At 50.8% G+C, this 15,815-nt stretch overlaps 1 protein-coding gene across 6 annotated transcripts in view; it reads left to right on the forward strand.

Annotated features, from left to right (window-relative positions):
* The window catches only part of LOC115524485 (F-actin-monooxygenase MICAL2), a 223,772-nt gene that overhangs the window by 107,368 nt on the left and 100,589 nt on the right, over nucleotides 1–15,815 (forward strand). For 4 of the 6 annotated variants that reach the window (XM_030330799.1, XM_030330802.1, XM_030330801.1 and 1 more), the window contains exons 15-20: nucleotides 348–454; nucleotides 8,726–8,794; nucleotides 12,206–12,355; nucleotides 13,766–13,888; nucleotides 15,143–15,361; nucleotides 15,591–15,692. In XM_030330799.1, the coding sequence (XP_030186659.1) occupies nucleotides 348–454; nucleotides 8,726–8,794; nucleotides 12,206–12,355; nucleotides 13,766–13,888; nucleotides 15,143–15,361; nucleotides 15,591–15,692 (770 nt within the window). The remainder of the gene's footprint in view (nucleotides 1–347; nucleotides 455–8,725; nucleotides 8,795–12,205; nucleotides 12,356–13,765; nucleotides 13,889–15,142; nucleotides 15,362–15,590; nucleotides 15,693–15,815) is intronic. The other 2 variants (XM_030330800.1, XM_030330804.1) reach the window with 1 other exon arrangement.

The raw sequence follows: 15,815 nt of genomic DNA on the forward strand, positions 1-15,815 counted from the left end.
CCATGCCCATGTCTGACTGCTCTGCTCTCTGGTGTCATCTGTTCTGGGGCTGGCCCCTGCCTTTCCTCTCACTTTGAGGCCAAATGGGAGTGGACCCCACCCACCCAGACCTGTGTGTGTAAGTGGGTGTGTGTGGCAGGTGCCGCGAAAGGTTGAAGGTCTGCCCCTGTGGCTGGGAGGTCACAGATGGAGCTACACAGCCCCTACCCAGCTCACTTGTATCTTTCGTTGCGGGTAAGGGAGTTATTTGGAGGGACCTTGTAGCAATGACCCCCTCCCCCACTGCCCCGAGTCCTGGAGTCGCGGTGGTGGGGTCTAACCTCCGTCATATTTTTATTTATGAATAGATTCTTGGGGCAAAAACTATGGAGAAAATGCTGACCTCAGCTTGGCCAAATCCTTCATTTCTCACAACTATCTCAACCTCACGTTTCCGAGGAAGAGGACCCCGCGAGTAAGTGTCGACCTGCTTCTGTTTGGTGTGTCTTTGCTCATGGATGGGGCAAGGGGAGGGCAATGTCCTGCTCTCCGTCTGTTAATGCTGATGAATTACACAGATAAGGTACTCACGGAAGACACGAGCAAAGCTCAGTTTAGTGACTGACCGCTTTTGGAAGTCGCCCCAGCACCGTGTAGCTGGCTTCAGTGACCTGAAAGTGGTTCTAGGAAGGGCGTGGCAGAGAGCTGAGAGTTCACGCGGCTGGAGCGTTTTTTAAAGTAAATCAATATTACGCTATATGTTAACTAACTAGAATGTAAATAAAAATTTGAAAAAAAATAATAAAGTAAATCAGATTAGCCCTGGCTGCTAAGGGGGGAAGGAGGAGACGATTTCTCCCTTGTGAAACAGTTTAGATCAGGATCACAATGGCCGTTAGTGGCCGAGGTGTGTGGGAATACTACACTGACATAGTCTGTTCCGTTAATTTCACTTCCTTCTTTCCTCCCTCCCTTCCGCAAATGTTTATTGCGCCCTACTGTTTGCCAACGTTAGGGCTGAATTCTTTTTGACAAGTAGCAAGTATACAGAGGTGAAGAAGTATGCCTTTGAGGAGCTCAGAGCCTAAAGAGCTTCCCAAACTTTCCTGACTTACAGCACCATCGGTCCCTCAGTAATTTTTATCACAGTGGCCCTGGCTCAAAAGAAACCCCTATAAGTTCTGTTTGCTAAGTAGGTGTATGTCCAAGTAACTTGGTAGGGGTATTTTGCCAGGTGTATAACAGACCTCACCGTGTTTCCCTAGAAAATTTAAAGTATCCTATGACTCCTCTACAAGTACACTATGGAGCCATGGGCTGCCCTGGTACACCGTTTGGGAATTAGGAGCCTAATGAGAAATTGTCATTTTATTTGAATGATGGCATCACCATGCCAGACAGGATATAAGTTATCTTGCTCAACGTGCTTATTTTACAGATCAAAAAAATTAGAGGCCCAGAGATATCAGGTGGCAAGTACTCACACAAATTTCGCCTCCCTCCACAGAGCGGCAGGACAGCCCAGAGTGCTGCGGGCCTTTGCGTGTGTCTCAGTCTCTGTAGGTTGCCGACAGTCTCCTACTCGTGGTCAGTCGTGCCCAGTCCTGCCAGCCCTCCACCCAGGGTGGGGCTGGGGCCACGTAGCCTCCTTTCTTTCCCTCAGTTGTGTGAGCAGTGGTCAGTTTTTCCACTGAGGTCTAGGCTCCCAGCAACGTCGTAGCCTTTGAGCTAACTCCAGGAGTGGGCACATAATGTTCTGCCACACCCTGTCTACGGGACAGAACGGGCCAGCAAGGCGAGGGCTGGAGCAGGAAGGTGTGTGGGTCGGCACACCACAGCTAAGGGGCCACGCCTCACCCATGCACAGGCTCTGTGCGAAGGCACCGTGGCCTACCGCACGTCCCACTGAGTGCAAGCCACCTGCTGGAGCCCAGTCATAGGCTTATTTCACCCCAGCCCAGCTAGCTTTCCTCCAAGGATCCCCACTTTGGGCTTCCCCATTCCAAGCAAGCCAATGCAGCCTTTCTGGAAACAGAGGCAAATATTTAACCCCTTTATCCATTCACCGACTTTCTCCCACCACTCAGCCCACAACTGGGAACAGCAGGGGGAACTGGAAAGAAGTGTTTACACCTATCACTCACCCCGCCTCTGTTTACAGAGTGACAGAATTGAACCAGCCTGGCCAGCTCTGGGTCACGTGGTAGGAATGGTCAGCAAGGCCAGCCAGGCCCTCCAAGGGCTGCTAGGTCCTCACCCTACTTCTCGCTGGCTTTGCTAGAAAATGCAGGGGGAGTGGGTGGGCTCTGCCTGGCCCCGCCCCGGCTAAGTTTGAACCATGTCCAGTCACCCCCAAAGTGTGCTAAATGGACTGCCCATCCTGAGAGGGGTCCGGTCCCTCCCCCTGCCCCATTTATGTCTAGGATTTGCCATGCTGTTTGGATAGGTAGAAAGAGTAGGTCATTGAAGTAAGTGCTTGGCATGGGCATTATCTGTCCTCTTGCACCTCAGATTGATCGAATGCTTCCTCTGGGTGGGCTGGTGAGTTAGGCCCCTAGATCACATTCTGCCTTAGTCATCACTGACTAAGAGACGGTCCACCGCTCGGTGCCAGTGCAGTAATCAGACCACACACAAGGTACCCCCTCCCCATCTGACCATGTGTCTTCTTGTACCCGCACACTATTTGGTTTGGGGAACCTACCTGCAATCCTCTTTGGCCTTGGCATTTCCCACAAGCAGGGTACTCAGTATGCTCCAGCTTTCCCGCAGAATGGGCACGGAGGACGTCTGCACAGGAGACTCTGAAAACGGCACACACCCAGAGGCTCCACCATGGTCACACCCAGAAGGTGTCGGTGCAGTTAGACACACAGTCCTCAGCGCCCCAGCTCAGGCGCCCCTGTGGACCAGCCGGGTAGGCTAGACCTTGCCCGCATGACTATGCCACACAGCCACACAGCACACAGCCAGGATCTGTACACATAGGGGCATCTGTATTCAACGTCACCCCCTTTCCCCATCCCTCCCTGGCCCTGCCGATGCCCTCACTAACTTCCCAGAGGAGCATCTTGATATGGGGATCGAGGAGCCCATATTTGTTCACAATCCAGCATCTTAATCTGGAGAGGGTCCGGTTTTCTCTGTGGAGCCAGTCTTAAAAATTTCTCTCCCTCTCTCCTGGTTTTCACTGCTGGCGTTAAATTGTTGTCTCATCCCTAACCCTGATAGCATCCAAATCCCAACCAAGCTGATCAACTCCAGGCAAAATAAAAGACTTTTCACCTCCAAGGACCTTGTTTGCTTTTAGAGAATGTAACTTTCCCCTCAGTCCGCCAGGAGGATCGTCCCTCTGGTGAGTGGTAAACGACTGAGGTTGACCGATCACCTCTGGAGACTGAATGGCCATGCCTGGGGAAAGAAGAAGAGCTTGGGGATTATATTTTCCTCTTTAAAAGCTCTCAGTCTGCTTCTGAAGATCTGCCTCTGGTCCTGTGGCATAGGAAAATTCCCGGGGACTCCAGAGCTCCTGTCACCATGTACCACAAGTGACGTCTGAACACACATACGTGGTCCCTGTCCTCCTGGGTATGTGCTCCTAGACCTACTGCTTGTGGGTAATGCCTGCATTTATGGCCACTCCAGTCACTGCATACAGTATGTTACGACACACTCGGGGCACCTGATCTTTCTTTCCCCATTCAGAGCCCACTCCTTGGAGGACAACACAACACAGAGGTGTCCCTTATTCATGACAAGCCCATCCCAGGAGCCACGTTGGCAGCCCCAGGGTATTCATCCTGCTCAGCTGGCTGACTGTGACCCAGGCAGCGGGCGTTCTCTGTCAGCACTGATCCCGGGAGAGTGGAGTTCACAGAGCATGGCTCGCGTGGGTGTCTGGTCTCAGCAGTGAGGGTGCCCGCCCAGCTCTCCTCTCCTCACTCCTCCCACACAAACACTTTCCAAAGAGCCAGGGGCATTAGGTAAGGAAGTCTTTCTTCCATCCATATTTACTGAGCGTCTATATTATGTGCGGTTCTCCTGTCGGCGCTGAGGGTAGAGCAGAGAACAAGACAGGCAAGGAGGCTGCCCGAGGATGCTGACCTTCCAGGGGCACCGTCTGAATTCCTCTCCCCTTCCCCAGCTGCTCTCACAGAACCTCCACCCAGCAGCCAGGGCTCCCCACCAGCTTTCTAGTACTTCTCAATTCAGAGATGTGAAGAAAGCCCAGGAGGGTCGAGAGCACCGGGTGCAGATGCTGCCCAGCCGAGCAAGCACCAGGCCTTCAAGCTGCCGCTGTGGCACCTGCGGTTTGAAGGCTGATCTCTCTCCTGTTCTCTGTGCAACACAGCCGGGGATTCTGAGCTAACCTACAGAATGGGAATACGTTTGAAGCCAGGCAAACAAAACCATATTTAGGCCTGCTGGGGATTTGGCACACGTTTGAACCTCCCTTTGCTTGTCTGCAAAATGATGGCACCAACCTCAACACGGCACTGCTCCAGTGCAAAGACAGTACGAACCAATGCAGGTGCGAGCCCCTGCTCTGCCTGCCGTGTGAGAAGGGCTCCACAAATGGTAGCTCCTGTCCCTGAGGAGTTGTGAGTAAACGGAGATGCCTGTTTTCTGAGATGAGGCAAACTAGTTGGATTGAACGCTTGGTTCTGCATCGCAGCCGTGATCGATGCCGCACCTTACAGCGTACGAAGCAGTTTCATGCGTATCTCGTTTGCTCCTTGTGTTACCTTTTGAGGAAGGTGGGGCATGTCTTCTCCTCCCAGCTTTAGAGAAGGACAGTCTTGCATGTGGGGGGATTAAACTGCGATGTCCCATAGTGGTAGTGAAAGTCAAGGTCAGAACTAGAATTCAGATTTTCTAAGTCTCTTAACTAGCACGATCCTAATTAACAGTGTGCCACACTTCCATAGCCAACCTGATAAGTGTTGTGTGTACATGACTTCATTAATCCTTACAACAACTTATGAGCTAGATAGTACATCTAGGTGAGGAAATAAGAGATGAAGAAGCTGATGTCAGAGACGTTAGGTGATTTTCCTAAGGTCACACAGCTGGGAAGTAAGTCATGACTCTGTTACTGAAGAAGAGAAGAGCTCCCTTGCCAGTGTCACTGGCCATCTTTCTAAATATCATGGCTGCCTCTACACATCCGGGCATTGCCTGCAATGGCTAGTCTCTCTTCTTGTGCCCCAGATCTAAATCTCTCCAGGGTTAGCCTACACTAGCTAGCTAAATATAAAGGCGGTTTCCTTTGAACTAACATCACGTGAAGTTGGGCTTTATGGGAACATGATTATCTTGCACTGATCAAATAATCAGTTTAGCAGGTATATGTCTGATTATTTGTTTAAATGGAGACACCAATTAGTTTAATAAATGCCCCATAGTATATGGACTTTTTCAAATCTTTGGGAAATCATCATAAGAAATGTGTTCTTGGGGCGCCTGGGTGGCTCAGTCGGTTAAGCGTCCGACTTCAGCTCAGGTCATGATCTCGTGGTCCGTGAGTTCGAGCCCCGCGTCAGGCTCTGGGCTGATGGCTCAGAGCCTGGAGCCTGCTTCCAATTCTGTGTCTCCCTCTCTCTCTGCCCCTCCCCTGTTCATGCTCTGTCTCTCTCTGTCCCAAAAATAAATAAACGTTAAAAAAATTTTTTTAAAAAGAAATGTGTTCTTGGGGGAAAGGCAAAAAAAAGCGAAAGAAAGTGAACTATTCGTGTATTCTCACGCTGTCTCTCACTGGGCACAATAAATACTTTTTTTCCCTTCTTGTACTCCATTCTTCGTAGAGCAAAATAGAGTCCAAGGAGATGGGGTAGTAATGCAACGCTGGCTTCCAGATAGAGATAAAGAGATAAGAAAAAATTAGGTAAATCCCTAAGTTTGAGTTTTTTTCTGCCTTTCTGTCTTAACCTAGCTCTTTAGTTGAGAATCAGTGCTTCCAAGATCAATTCATAAATAAGAGTAGAGACCGTTCGGGTATGTATGTAGGTAACCTTTCCATATAGACCGAATGTTATTGTCCCATAGCTCAGGCTGAATCAGAGGAGTGGAGGTTACCCCATCCACTTCCTTTATTTCCCCCAAAGGATTTGCGGTCGTCTTAGGTGGTGCTACTGGGCACATTCCGTCCTAGAAGTGCTTTTTGTGAGCCTGTGGCTAACATACTGGGTTTGGATCTCTACAGGCTCTGATGTTGGAACAGTCAAGCCCTAAGCTGTCAAACGAGAGTAAGATGTGTTGCTCTTTGAGAGAAAAGCCAAGTCTTTATTTAAGGTGGAAACAACACAAAACAAAACAAAAAAACGCAACAGAAAACCCTAAGATTATGCATGGAGAGTCCTTCTTGGATAGGACATCCTGTACTTTCTTGCGCTCCGGTCTCCCCCAGCAAACCATTCATAGGCACTAGAGCCGGGGGCCCAGACAGCCTGCGCCTCTAAGACCCAACATTGTTGCGAATAAGGTCATCTGTTTCTCTTGGTGTTTGCCCAAGCGTTTGGGTTGAAATCATTTCCATTCACAGAATAATGATTTATTAAAAGCTGAAGGAAATGTTGAAGGGAAGGCAGGGCCCTCAGATCTGCTCTTTTGTGCTGTCTGAACAAGGGAAGCGTCAGATTTCTGAACAAATATCAATGACTAAACAGTGGTTGATCTTATCTTTCAAAATATTAAAGGTGCTGGTGAATGTGGAAAGGGAGCAGAGGAGACAGGAGTATAAAAGCAGGGGAAGCAGGTGCTTCTGCTGGGAGCAAGTGGGTACACAGCAGTGTGTGTACTGGGGGCTCCAGGAGTTCCTGGTGCAGCACAAGCATGGGGTGAAGGGGCTGTATTCCTGGGTTTGAGGGAGAGAGTGGCCAGCAGCCCTCCCACTGCATCCCAAGTGGAAGAAAGCCTGGGATTTCAGCTGGCATGCTATTGAAAGCCTGTCTGAGGGTGGAGGCTTCCCAGGGAAGGGAACATCCATGGCCCTCGGGGGCCCGGCCATTTGGAGAAGGCCCCAGCTAGAGACTGATGGCAGGATTCCAGGTAGTCTCACCATAAGCGTCAAGAGGCAATTTTACTCTAAAAGAGAAAAGCACAATAAATAAAAGATGGGCATTCATTGAAAAGGACATAATGAAACATGAAAAACAAATAACCAAATTCAAAAGACTTTATTGTGAAATACAAAACGTTTGGATACGTTCAGAGTATGTAGCTAGCATGGCATGGATTCATCGCGACCTTGTGCAAATAACTGGTTTCATTTTGTGGACTGGACTTAAACACTGGTCTTCAGTCTTTGGTTCATCCTGTTACATATTTTTTGCTTACTGATTGGTCTCCTTGTTGGACATGGCATGTTTTCTTTTTTCGCTAAACGTTCTTCCTTTAGTGAGAGAGGTATCCATTTCCAAATCCTAGGAAACCTACTCGCTTTATGTTGCTTTGCAAGCACCCTGCTATTTACTCTTGGCATATTGTCACATGTCCATTGATAGACATCCCAAAGCTCTGTGGGAAATGTGGGTTCAAAACTGCACGGCTGCAGAGACCATTGCCAGGGCTAAGATTTGTAGAATGTGAAAATGGGAGCACTGTGCCCATGGAGAAATGAAACCAAGCTGTCGATCAGTTGGTGAAACCAAACTGTCCCCCGGTTATTTATGTAAATCTGTTACAGCAACATTGCTTTATATCCAATTAGTTGCATGGTAAAAATGCTCGTGGCAAAAGTGCTTGAAGCAAGGACGTCTGCTGCAAAGATGCTTATGGCTAACATGCTGGGCATGGGGAGGGAGAGCGGTGTAACCCCAGGGTCAGGATAGACTTAGCTGGCAGGGTGCAGTGAAGGCACCCAATCCAGCCCAACCCCCAGACTCAGCTCCATCGGTGCAGTCCCGCCCATTCCCTCGAGGTCAGGAGGCTGACCGTGAGTGTGGCCTTTGGTGGCCCTTGCAGGGTTACTGCAATGGGCGTGTATAGAGGGAGGTTCCCAGATTTAAATGTTCAGGTTCAGGCAGCAGAAAGGAGGCTGTCAGGGCTTATTGGTAGGGCAGCCATGTGATTTACTGTCTAACCAGGGTACTTTTGAGAGGGAAAGGGAACACTGCATAATTCGGCTGGGGAAAACGATACATTGAAACTGTCCTGGACAAATAGGGCTGTATGGTCACCACAGTTTTCAGACCATACCTGATGCTATTTTGAAGTTGATAGAATACCATTTATTGGTATTTGCAGTGGCAACTGAACGGCGGATTAATTTGCCATCAAATCCCTGGATGGCTGATCGGAGCCCTGGGAATCCCCACCTGTGAGGTGGGCAGTACCACTGCTTGTGGGAGGTGGTCTCCATGTTGGAACATGTGGACGGACATTTGCAGACCTGGCTGGGACTGCTCTGAGCCCAGGGTCACTCTGACAACAGAGACAGTCCCCGCCTTGCCTCCAGAACAGAGATTCTTTGTGTTTTGGGAGGTTTCAGGATGATCTTTTGCCATGTGATTCCCACCCCTGCCGACAGAGCCCCCTCTAGGTTCAGGAAGGCTCCCTCCCGTGTGTCTGAAGGGAACTCTGTGATAGTGTGTGTTACAGCGCAGGGTAATTTATGTCCATTTGTCTCCTGGGCTGGCGACTGTTCGTGGGCAACAGCTCAGGGCCAGCTCCGTGGCGTTGGGGCTGTTAGTGGAACAGCGCAGACTTCGATGGCCTTGAACTCACCATGCTTTCTTGGCCGCTGCAGGTGGACGTCCAAACTGAAGAGAGCGACATGAACAAACGGAGGCGGAGAGGCTTCAACAACCTGGATGAGGTTCGTGTGTCAGTTTAAGCAAAGGCTGGTTGCCTGACGGCCAGTGGCCATAGCGCTGGCCCTTCCTTCTTTCCTCTCTCGTGAACCACTTGGTTCCAAGCTTGGCTTGATGGAAAAACCATCGGGTTCTGGTCCTCCCTCCACTACTTACGAGGTGTGTAACCTGGAGAAACAGAGCCTCTCCGGCTGTGGTTCACGTCTGTGAAATGCAGGCGATAGATTTGAAATGTATGGAACTTTTGCAGGATTTTTAAAGATTAAATAAGAGGGTGTATATAATATGCCGAGCATGATATCTGGCACCTGTGTTAATCAATATATCATCGCTATTAACAGCAAGTAGGAACAGGGCACCAGCAGCCCCTCTGGTCTCCCAGTCATTGTTTCTACCTTTTGTTTTACACATTTCTAGTCCTTAAGGCAGATGTCCCAGGGCCCACAAGTGCCACCTTCTGGTCAAAGTGGAAAATTACAAGCTACTTTGTCCAAACCAAGCACCAGTCTGCCTCCTGCTGAAAAATCGATCTGGCCAAAAAGAGAGTATCCGTTCCTGCTTCCCCAGGAAGCTCTTTAAAGAGACCGGAGGTACTCATACCATCTGAAAAAGCTGTCCTAACCCCACAAAAACAAGCATAGATGTTGTCAGTGAACTGTAGGATGCCGGCTTTAGCTAGCGTACCGGCAGGTGTCATAATTAGGCCCCAAAGGCATGCGGGACAGTTTGTATAATACATTTATACCTGAGTTACAGGACTTAGAAAAGACTTTACCTTATGTGGATGAAGGTGAATTATTGCTGTATATTTTTAGGACACTGTTGTTCATGTCTGTGACTTGCTTCATGTGGAAGCCTCGACCGGGATCCAGACACTGGTTCTCAAAACAGTGACCTTTATAACAAATAGAGCTACAAGGCCCAACCTGGGGGGATGGGGGAATTGCCTATTGTTCATTGCATTTTCTGGAAGGGGCAAAGATGAGCTCTGTTCAAGGAAGCCTGGAGTTCAGCTCATGTCTTAAAATGTGTACAAATACATTTTATCCAAAGAGTTCACATCACCCTTTTCCAAACCGTTTCTAGAACTTCTTTGATCCCTTCAAGAGAGTTTGTTTCTCTGTCTCTTGGCTCTTGCGTGCGCAAGAAGCCAGTGAACAGGGAGGTGGTTGAGCAGAGGAAGCAGAGGCTGAAGAACAGGGTAGGAGAGACCGCCCACTTTCCCCAGTATGGGGTGTTGGCTCTCACTTACAGTGCCTGTGATCTGCCCCTCCCTCCTCCCTGGAGGCTTGCCTGGGAAGCCTGTCTCACGTGGAAGTCTGCTCCTGCCTTTCATCCGCGGCTCATTTGAGGGAGTGTTTGTGCTCTTTCTGTCGATGGCAACACAGGAGTCAGAGTGTGGGAAGAAATCTGGTTACTCCTGCCCCATCTGAGATGTTGCTGGACTGTGATCGGAGCCAGCCATTTTGCTAAAGTCAGATTTAACTAAGGAATAATTCTTTCCAAATACTCGCTGCTCAAAATGTAGGCCAGGAGCCAACAGCAGCAGGATCACCTAGCAGCTGGTTAGGAATGCAGTGTCCCTTCCCCCAGACACCCCCCCCCCATCTGAATCTGCATCTGAAAGAGAGCCGCCCGGTGATTCGTATGCGCATTAACCTCTGAGAAGCGCCAGTCTGTGACCCAGTGTCTTGGCCCACTTTGGCCTTGTGCAAACAGTGACCACTCCAGTAAACCTACCCTCTTCTTCTCAAGCCTGTATTGATATGCACAGTTACATTCCGTACTTTGAAGTCGGAGTGACTCTGTGTTTGTCTAACACTTCAGAGTGGTTATATGCATACAAGGTTTCCCCTGGGGCTTTTAGGGACTCTTCAGAAGAAAAAAAAAATCATTAGACCTTAGCTTGCTTCTTCCCATGACTTTCTGCTAAATGAACATTTCTTAGTCGTCTTGAGAACATCTGTTCCTTTGAAGGAGGTTCATTGCCCCCTTGGGAAAGCAGACTGCCCACCAGATATGATGGTATTTACTTCTGAGGCCTATGGGAGCAGATCTTGTGGTAAGGAGACAAGACTTTCCATGAACACCAGTTATTTTCCAGGTTCTAGTGTTTAGCGGATGAGCCGAAGAAGTCTTACATGGAATACCTTTTGATAAAACAGCATAACCAAGTAATGGTCACACTGATAGCACCTACCCTGATATAAAGCAAGGAGAAGGACACTTCTGAACTTTGTGGCATCTTCTCCAAAACCCACAACCTTACTCTGATCATGAGGAGACATGCAGACCAACCCAGCTTGAGGGACCCTGTACAAAATAGCTGATCGGTCTCCTTCAAGACTGTCAAGGTCATGAAAGACAAAGAAAGATGGAGAAACTCTTACAGATGAGGGTGATTGAGGATACGTGATAAACCACATGCCATATGGGACCTTGACTGGTACCCTAGAACCTCACGGACATTGGTGGCAAACTAGAGTAGTCTGAATCAAGTCTCTAGCTTACCTAATAGAATTGTGCCGGGTTAATTTCTAAGTTTTGGGATTGGTAGTATGCTTATTCCAGATGCTAACATTAGAAGCATCTGGGTGAGGGTATATAGGAACTACCTGTGCTATCTTTGTAGCTTTTCTGTAAATCTAAAATTATTCTAGGGGCGCCTAGGTGGCTCAGTCAGTTATGTGTCTGACCCTTGGTTTCGGCTCTCAGGCCATGATCTCAGCATTCATGGGATCGAGGCCCACATTGGGTTCCGTGAGGTCAGTGCAGAGCCTGCTTGGGATTTTCTTTCTCCTCTCCACCACTCCCCTGCTCTCTCTCTCTCTCAAAATAAGTAAATAAACTTAAAAAAATAAAATTACTTCCAGATTAAAAGGTATTTTTTTAAAGATAGCAACAACAGAGAAGGGCTGGTTGAAGTTGGGATTGGGGTGCAGAGGAGAGAGGAGAAAGAAGCCCAAGGCCCGTGCCTTGCCTGACTGATACTGCCTCTTGCTTCCTCACCCCCACTCCCCCGACCCTTCGCCTCTGATGCCACATGGTGTGTTTGGAAAACTGTTCTGCTTGTCACTTCATTATTGTATTGGAGTTTTCCAACAACCAGAGGAAGTGGGTTATGCTCCCATTTTACAGATGAGGACACTTCAGAGAAGTTAAGTAAATTGCCAAGGTCATGGGGCTAGGAAGTGAGTCCATTTTCAAACCCTGTCTGGCTCCCAGGTGGGTGTGCCTGTCCTTTGGGAAGATATGAGCATTGTCTCAATGGGCATCACCTCCTGCTTCTGCTTCATTTCCTCGGACCATGGTGTCCTTCTTCAGGAAACTAGTCCCCCGTCTTGAGTCCCCAGGCCCCTTCCTGATATCTGGGTGCCAGGATCCAACAACCAATGTACTCAATTTGGCCTTTGCAGCCTTCAACCTTTTCCAGCCGGAGCCTGCGCTCCAGTCAAGAGTGCGGCAGCAATAAAGAAGGTGGAAATCAGAACAAAGTCAAGTCCATGGCAAGTCAGCTGCTGGCCAAGTTTGAGGAGAACTCTCGGAACCCCTCGCTCGTGAAGCAGGTGAGTCCTGTCAGATGCTCGCTGGACCTACCTTCCTGGTGACCAGAACCTGCTGAGAAGCCAGCAGAAACCAGAAGCAGAAGCCAGTTGAGGCTAGTGGTGGATTTTCAGGTAGGCCAGCCAGGCCTGGCTCGGGTGAGACTGGCACTCCTTCTAGATCAGAAGTTGGCACACTTTTCCAAGAAGAACCAGATAGCAAGTTTAGGCTCTAGCAAATATTTTAGGCTTCGGGAACCATGCTATCTCTCTCACAACGGTTCATTTCTGTCCTTGTAGCATGACAGCAGCCAGGGGCAATACCTAATCAAATGTGCGTGGCTGTGTGCAAACAAACCTGAATTTACAAAAACGGGCGGCAGGCCAGATTTGGCCCGGGGCCCATAGTTTGCTGATGCCTCTTCTGCACTGGAGGAGAAATCCAGAATTTGGTTCCACCTTGTAACCATGACTTGGTCTGCAGCCATCTTTGAGATGCCAGCTGCCGAGGAGCCTAAGGCCAGAGTGAGAAGACATGTGCAAACCAGGGGAAACTGAGTCACGGGTCTAAGCTCCAGGGGACCAGCCCTCCCCAAGGGTTCTCTGGCATCCCCTCTCCCGTGTTCACTGAGGTCAGGCTAGCAGGGCCATTGTGTCTGAGCAGGGGTGGCTGTGAGGCCGAAAGAGGCAGAATGCCGTGGGCCAGGCTGCACACTGCGCTGACTGCTCTCCAGACTCTGACTCCAGGGTCTGAGCTTCATGAGGTTCATTTTGCTCCCCTGAACTCCTTTGGGATGGAGCCGTCAAATTACAAGAGCTTGGGATGAGGGGGTTGGTTCTCTTTTAGAGAACACCTGGTTGATTGGGTTTACAGGCAATCATAAATATCTGTCTGGCCTTGATGGTGGACCACGCCCCCTCCGGGACAAACTGACCTTCCCCAGGGAGGGAGCCAAGTTTTATTGCTATAAGGGGGCCGTTTTCCCGAGACTTACAATTCTCTGAATTTTTTTTTTTTCTCTCAATTGCCCCTTCTGGAGGCTTTGCCCCTAGAAGTCCCCAAGTGTCATTGAGGGTTCTCTTCCATCAGAAGGAATATAGCATCTAGTGTTCCGGGAGCTTTGCCAGTTCCAGGAGGACTCGAGGGCTGGCCACCCTGGCTTGGCATGGCCTGGCGGCACAGGCCCAGTGCCCCAGGTCTAAGCCAAGAGCAAGGCCTCCCTGGGATTTACACGTTGTCCAAGAGAAGGGGACTCCAGGACTTGTTGTTCACATGGACAGAGAGCCAGGGTTCAGGTTTCCCAGCAAGGCCCAGCTTGCAGGGGTGCTGTCTCTGCCCACCTTTCTTCTCCTCCCTCCAAGTTCTCAGTCTGACTCATCTTCTCCTTCATGTTTCCCGTGGCTGCTTTTTTGGACTTCCCTTCCTTCTCCCAGGAATGCCGCATCTCAGGGATAGGTAAGCCTGTCCTGCGCTCTTCCTCTGACCCACCTGTTAACTCTCGCTGCCCCCGGCCGGAGGAGCCCACACCCGGCCCATCACCTCCTCTGAAAAGGCAGGTAGGGCTCCTTCCAGTGGACGCTGTCGTGCTGAAGTCAGAGGGGACTTTCACCCCGAGGGGCGGGGTCAGTGGCTGGCTGTGCAGCCCATGTAGGGCTGACTGTAGAATCTCTGGGAAGGCAGACACAACTTGGGGTGACCGCCCTTATAGGTAAGACTAACCAGGCGTGCAGCATCTGGAAATACCTGCCAGTCAGGAGTAACATCTGCCCAACGACTACGCCCTCGATGCTGCATCTGCTCGGGCGAGAACAGGCTGTACCGCGTGGGGGATTTTGTGCGAAGCTCCGGGATACGTAGCTTTATTTGCAGACCACTTGAATAGGCAGATTTCGAAATGGATGGATAAGCGGCAGTGGTGTTGGGCCGAGCTCAGGTGACCAGTTGGCTGCGCACCATTGGAGGGGTGAGGCTGGGATGTGGCGAAGGCCTCCCCCAGTGCCCGAGCAGACCAGGACCGGCTGGGGCCGGGGAGGCGACTGGCAGCCGCGGGCTGAGGCTTTTTCCAGCTAGCATCTCTGGGTTTGGAATTGGAACAGAAACACTGTTGTGACCACAGTACTCAGAAGCGGCTCGTCAGCACCAGGAGTTTTGTGTCGCTCCAGGTGGTGGAGGCCGAGCGAGGCCCGTGTGGGTGTATTCCAGCGGCTTTCTGTCTGTGAGCATCACAATCACCTAGAGAGCTTTCTTTTTGGTAATTTAGTGTTTACCAATTTTTGAGAGAGAGCGAGCAGGGGAGGATCAGACAGAGAGGGAGACACAGAATCCAAAGCAGGCTCCAGGCTCCGAGCTGTTGGCACAGAGCCCGACGCGGGGCTCGAACTTAAGGACCGTGACATCATGACCTGAGCCGAAGTCGGACGCTCAACCGACTGAGCCACCCAGGCGCCCCTAGAGAGTTTTTCAGAAATATCTGGAACCCACCCCAGACCAATTAAACCAGACCCCCGGGGGGTGGGGCCAAACTTGGGTTACTTTTTCTAAGTGCCCGAGGTGACCTCAGGGTGCAGCTGGGACTGAGACCAGCCTCGTACAGGTCTTGATCCGGTGAGTTTGGGGGGAGGCCCGAGACTGTGTATCGTTACTGAGGATGTCGTACGGTGGAGAGTCGGGACCCCGGGTTAGCGGGGAATCTGACTGACGGCGGCACCTGCCGTGCCCTCTGCCCCTGGTCAGCTTGGGGATGGCTTATGGTGGGGTGGGTGTGAATGGGCCACAGTCGGGAAGGAAGCTTGATTTTCCTTCTCTCCCAGTTCCCCTCGGTGGTTGTGACGGGGCACGTGCTCCGAGAGCTAAAGCAAGTGTCTGCTGATTGCGAGTGCCCGAGCAGACCCTGGAGAGCCAGAGCCAAGTCTGACCTGCAGCTGGGTGGGCCAGGAAGCTCTCCTGCTCTGCCCCCTGCCTGCCAGGGAGCGCTGGCCCTTTCCGGGGTGCTGCGGCGGCTGCAGCAAGTGGAGGACAGGATTCTCCAGGTGAAAGCCTTGCTCCGTGCCCCTCCTCTGCCTGTGTTTGGGGGTGCCTTCCTTCCCTCCCCTCCTCCCTCTGCCCACAGTGGGTTCCTCCTCTTCCTCTTCACTCCCTGTCCCCTCCGTCCCGCCGAGACAAGCCTGCCCCTTCCCCCCAAACCCCCAACCTCTCTCCTGACCCTCACGGTCTCTGTCACTGTCTCTTTTTCCTTCCTCTTTCTCACCTGGCCTGCAGAAGAGGGCTCAGAACTTGGCCAACAGAGAATTTCACAAAAAGAACATTAAGGAGAAGGCGGCTCACCTCGCCTCCATGTTTGGACATGGGGATTTCCCACAGGTAAACAAGGGGCTTTCAGAGCCCCCTCCCCCGCCCAGGGATCCACATGTTGGGCATCTAGCAAAGTGACCACGACTCAGTCTGTGCAGCTTCAGACCCTCCCCCTCCTCCTTCCACGGCATG

The sequence above is a fragment of the Lynx canadensis genome, chromosome D1, assembly GCF_007474595.2.
Source record: "Lynx canadensis isolate LIC74 chromosome D1, mLynCan4.pri.v2, whole genome shotgun sequence".
Classification (NCBI taxonomy): Eukaryota; Metazoa; Chordata; class Mammalia; order Carnivora; family Felidae; genus Lynx; species Lynx canadensis.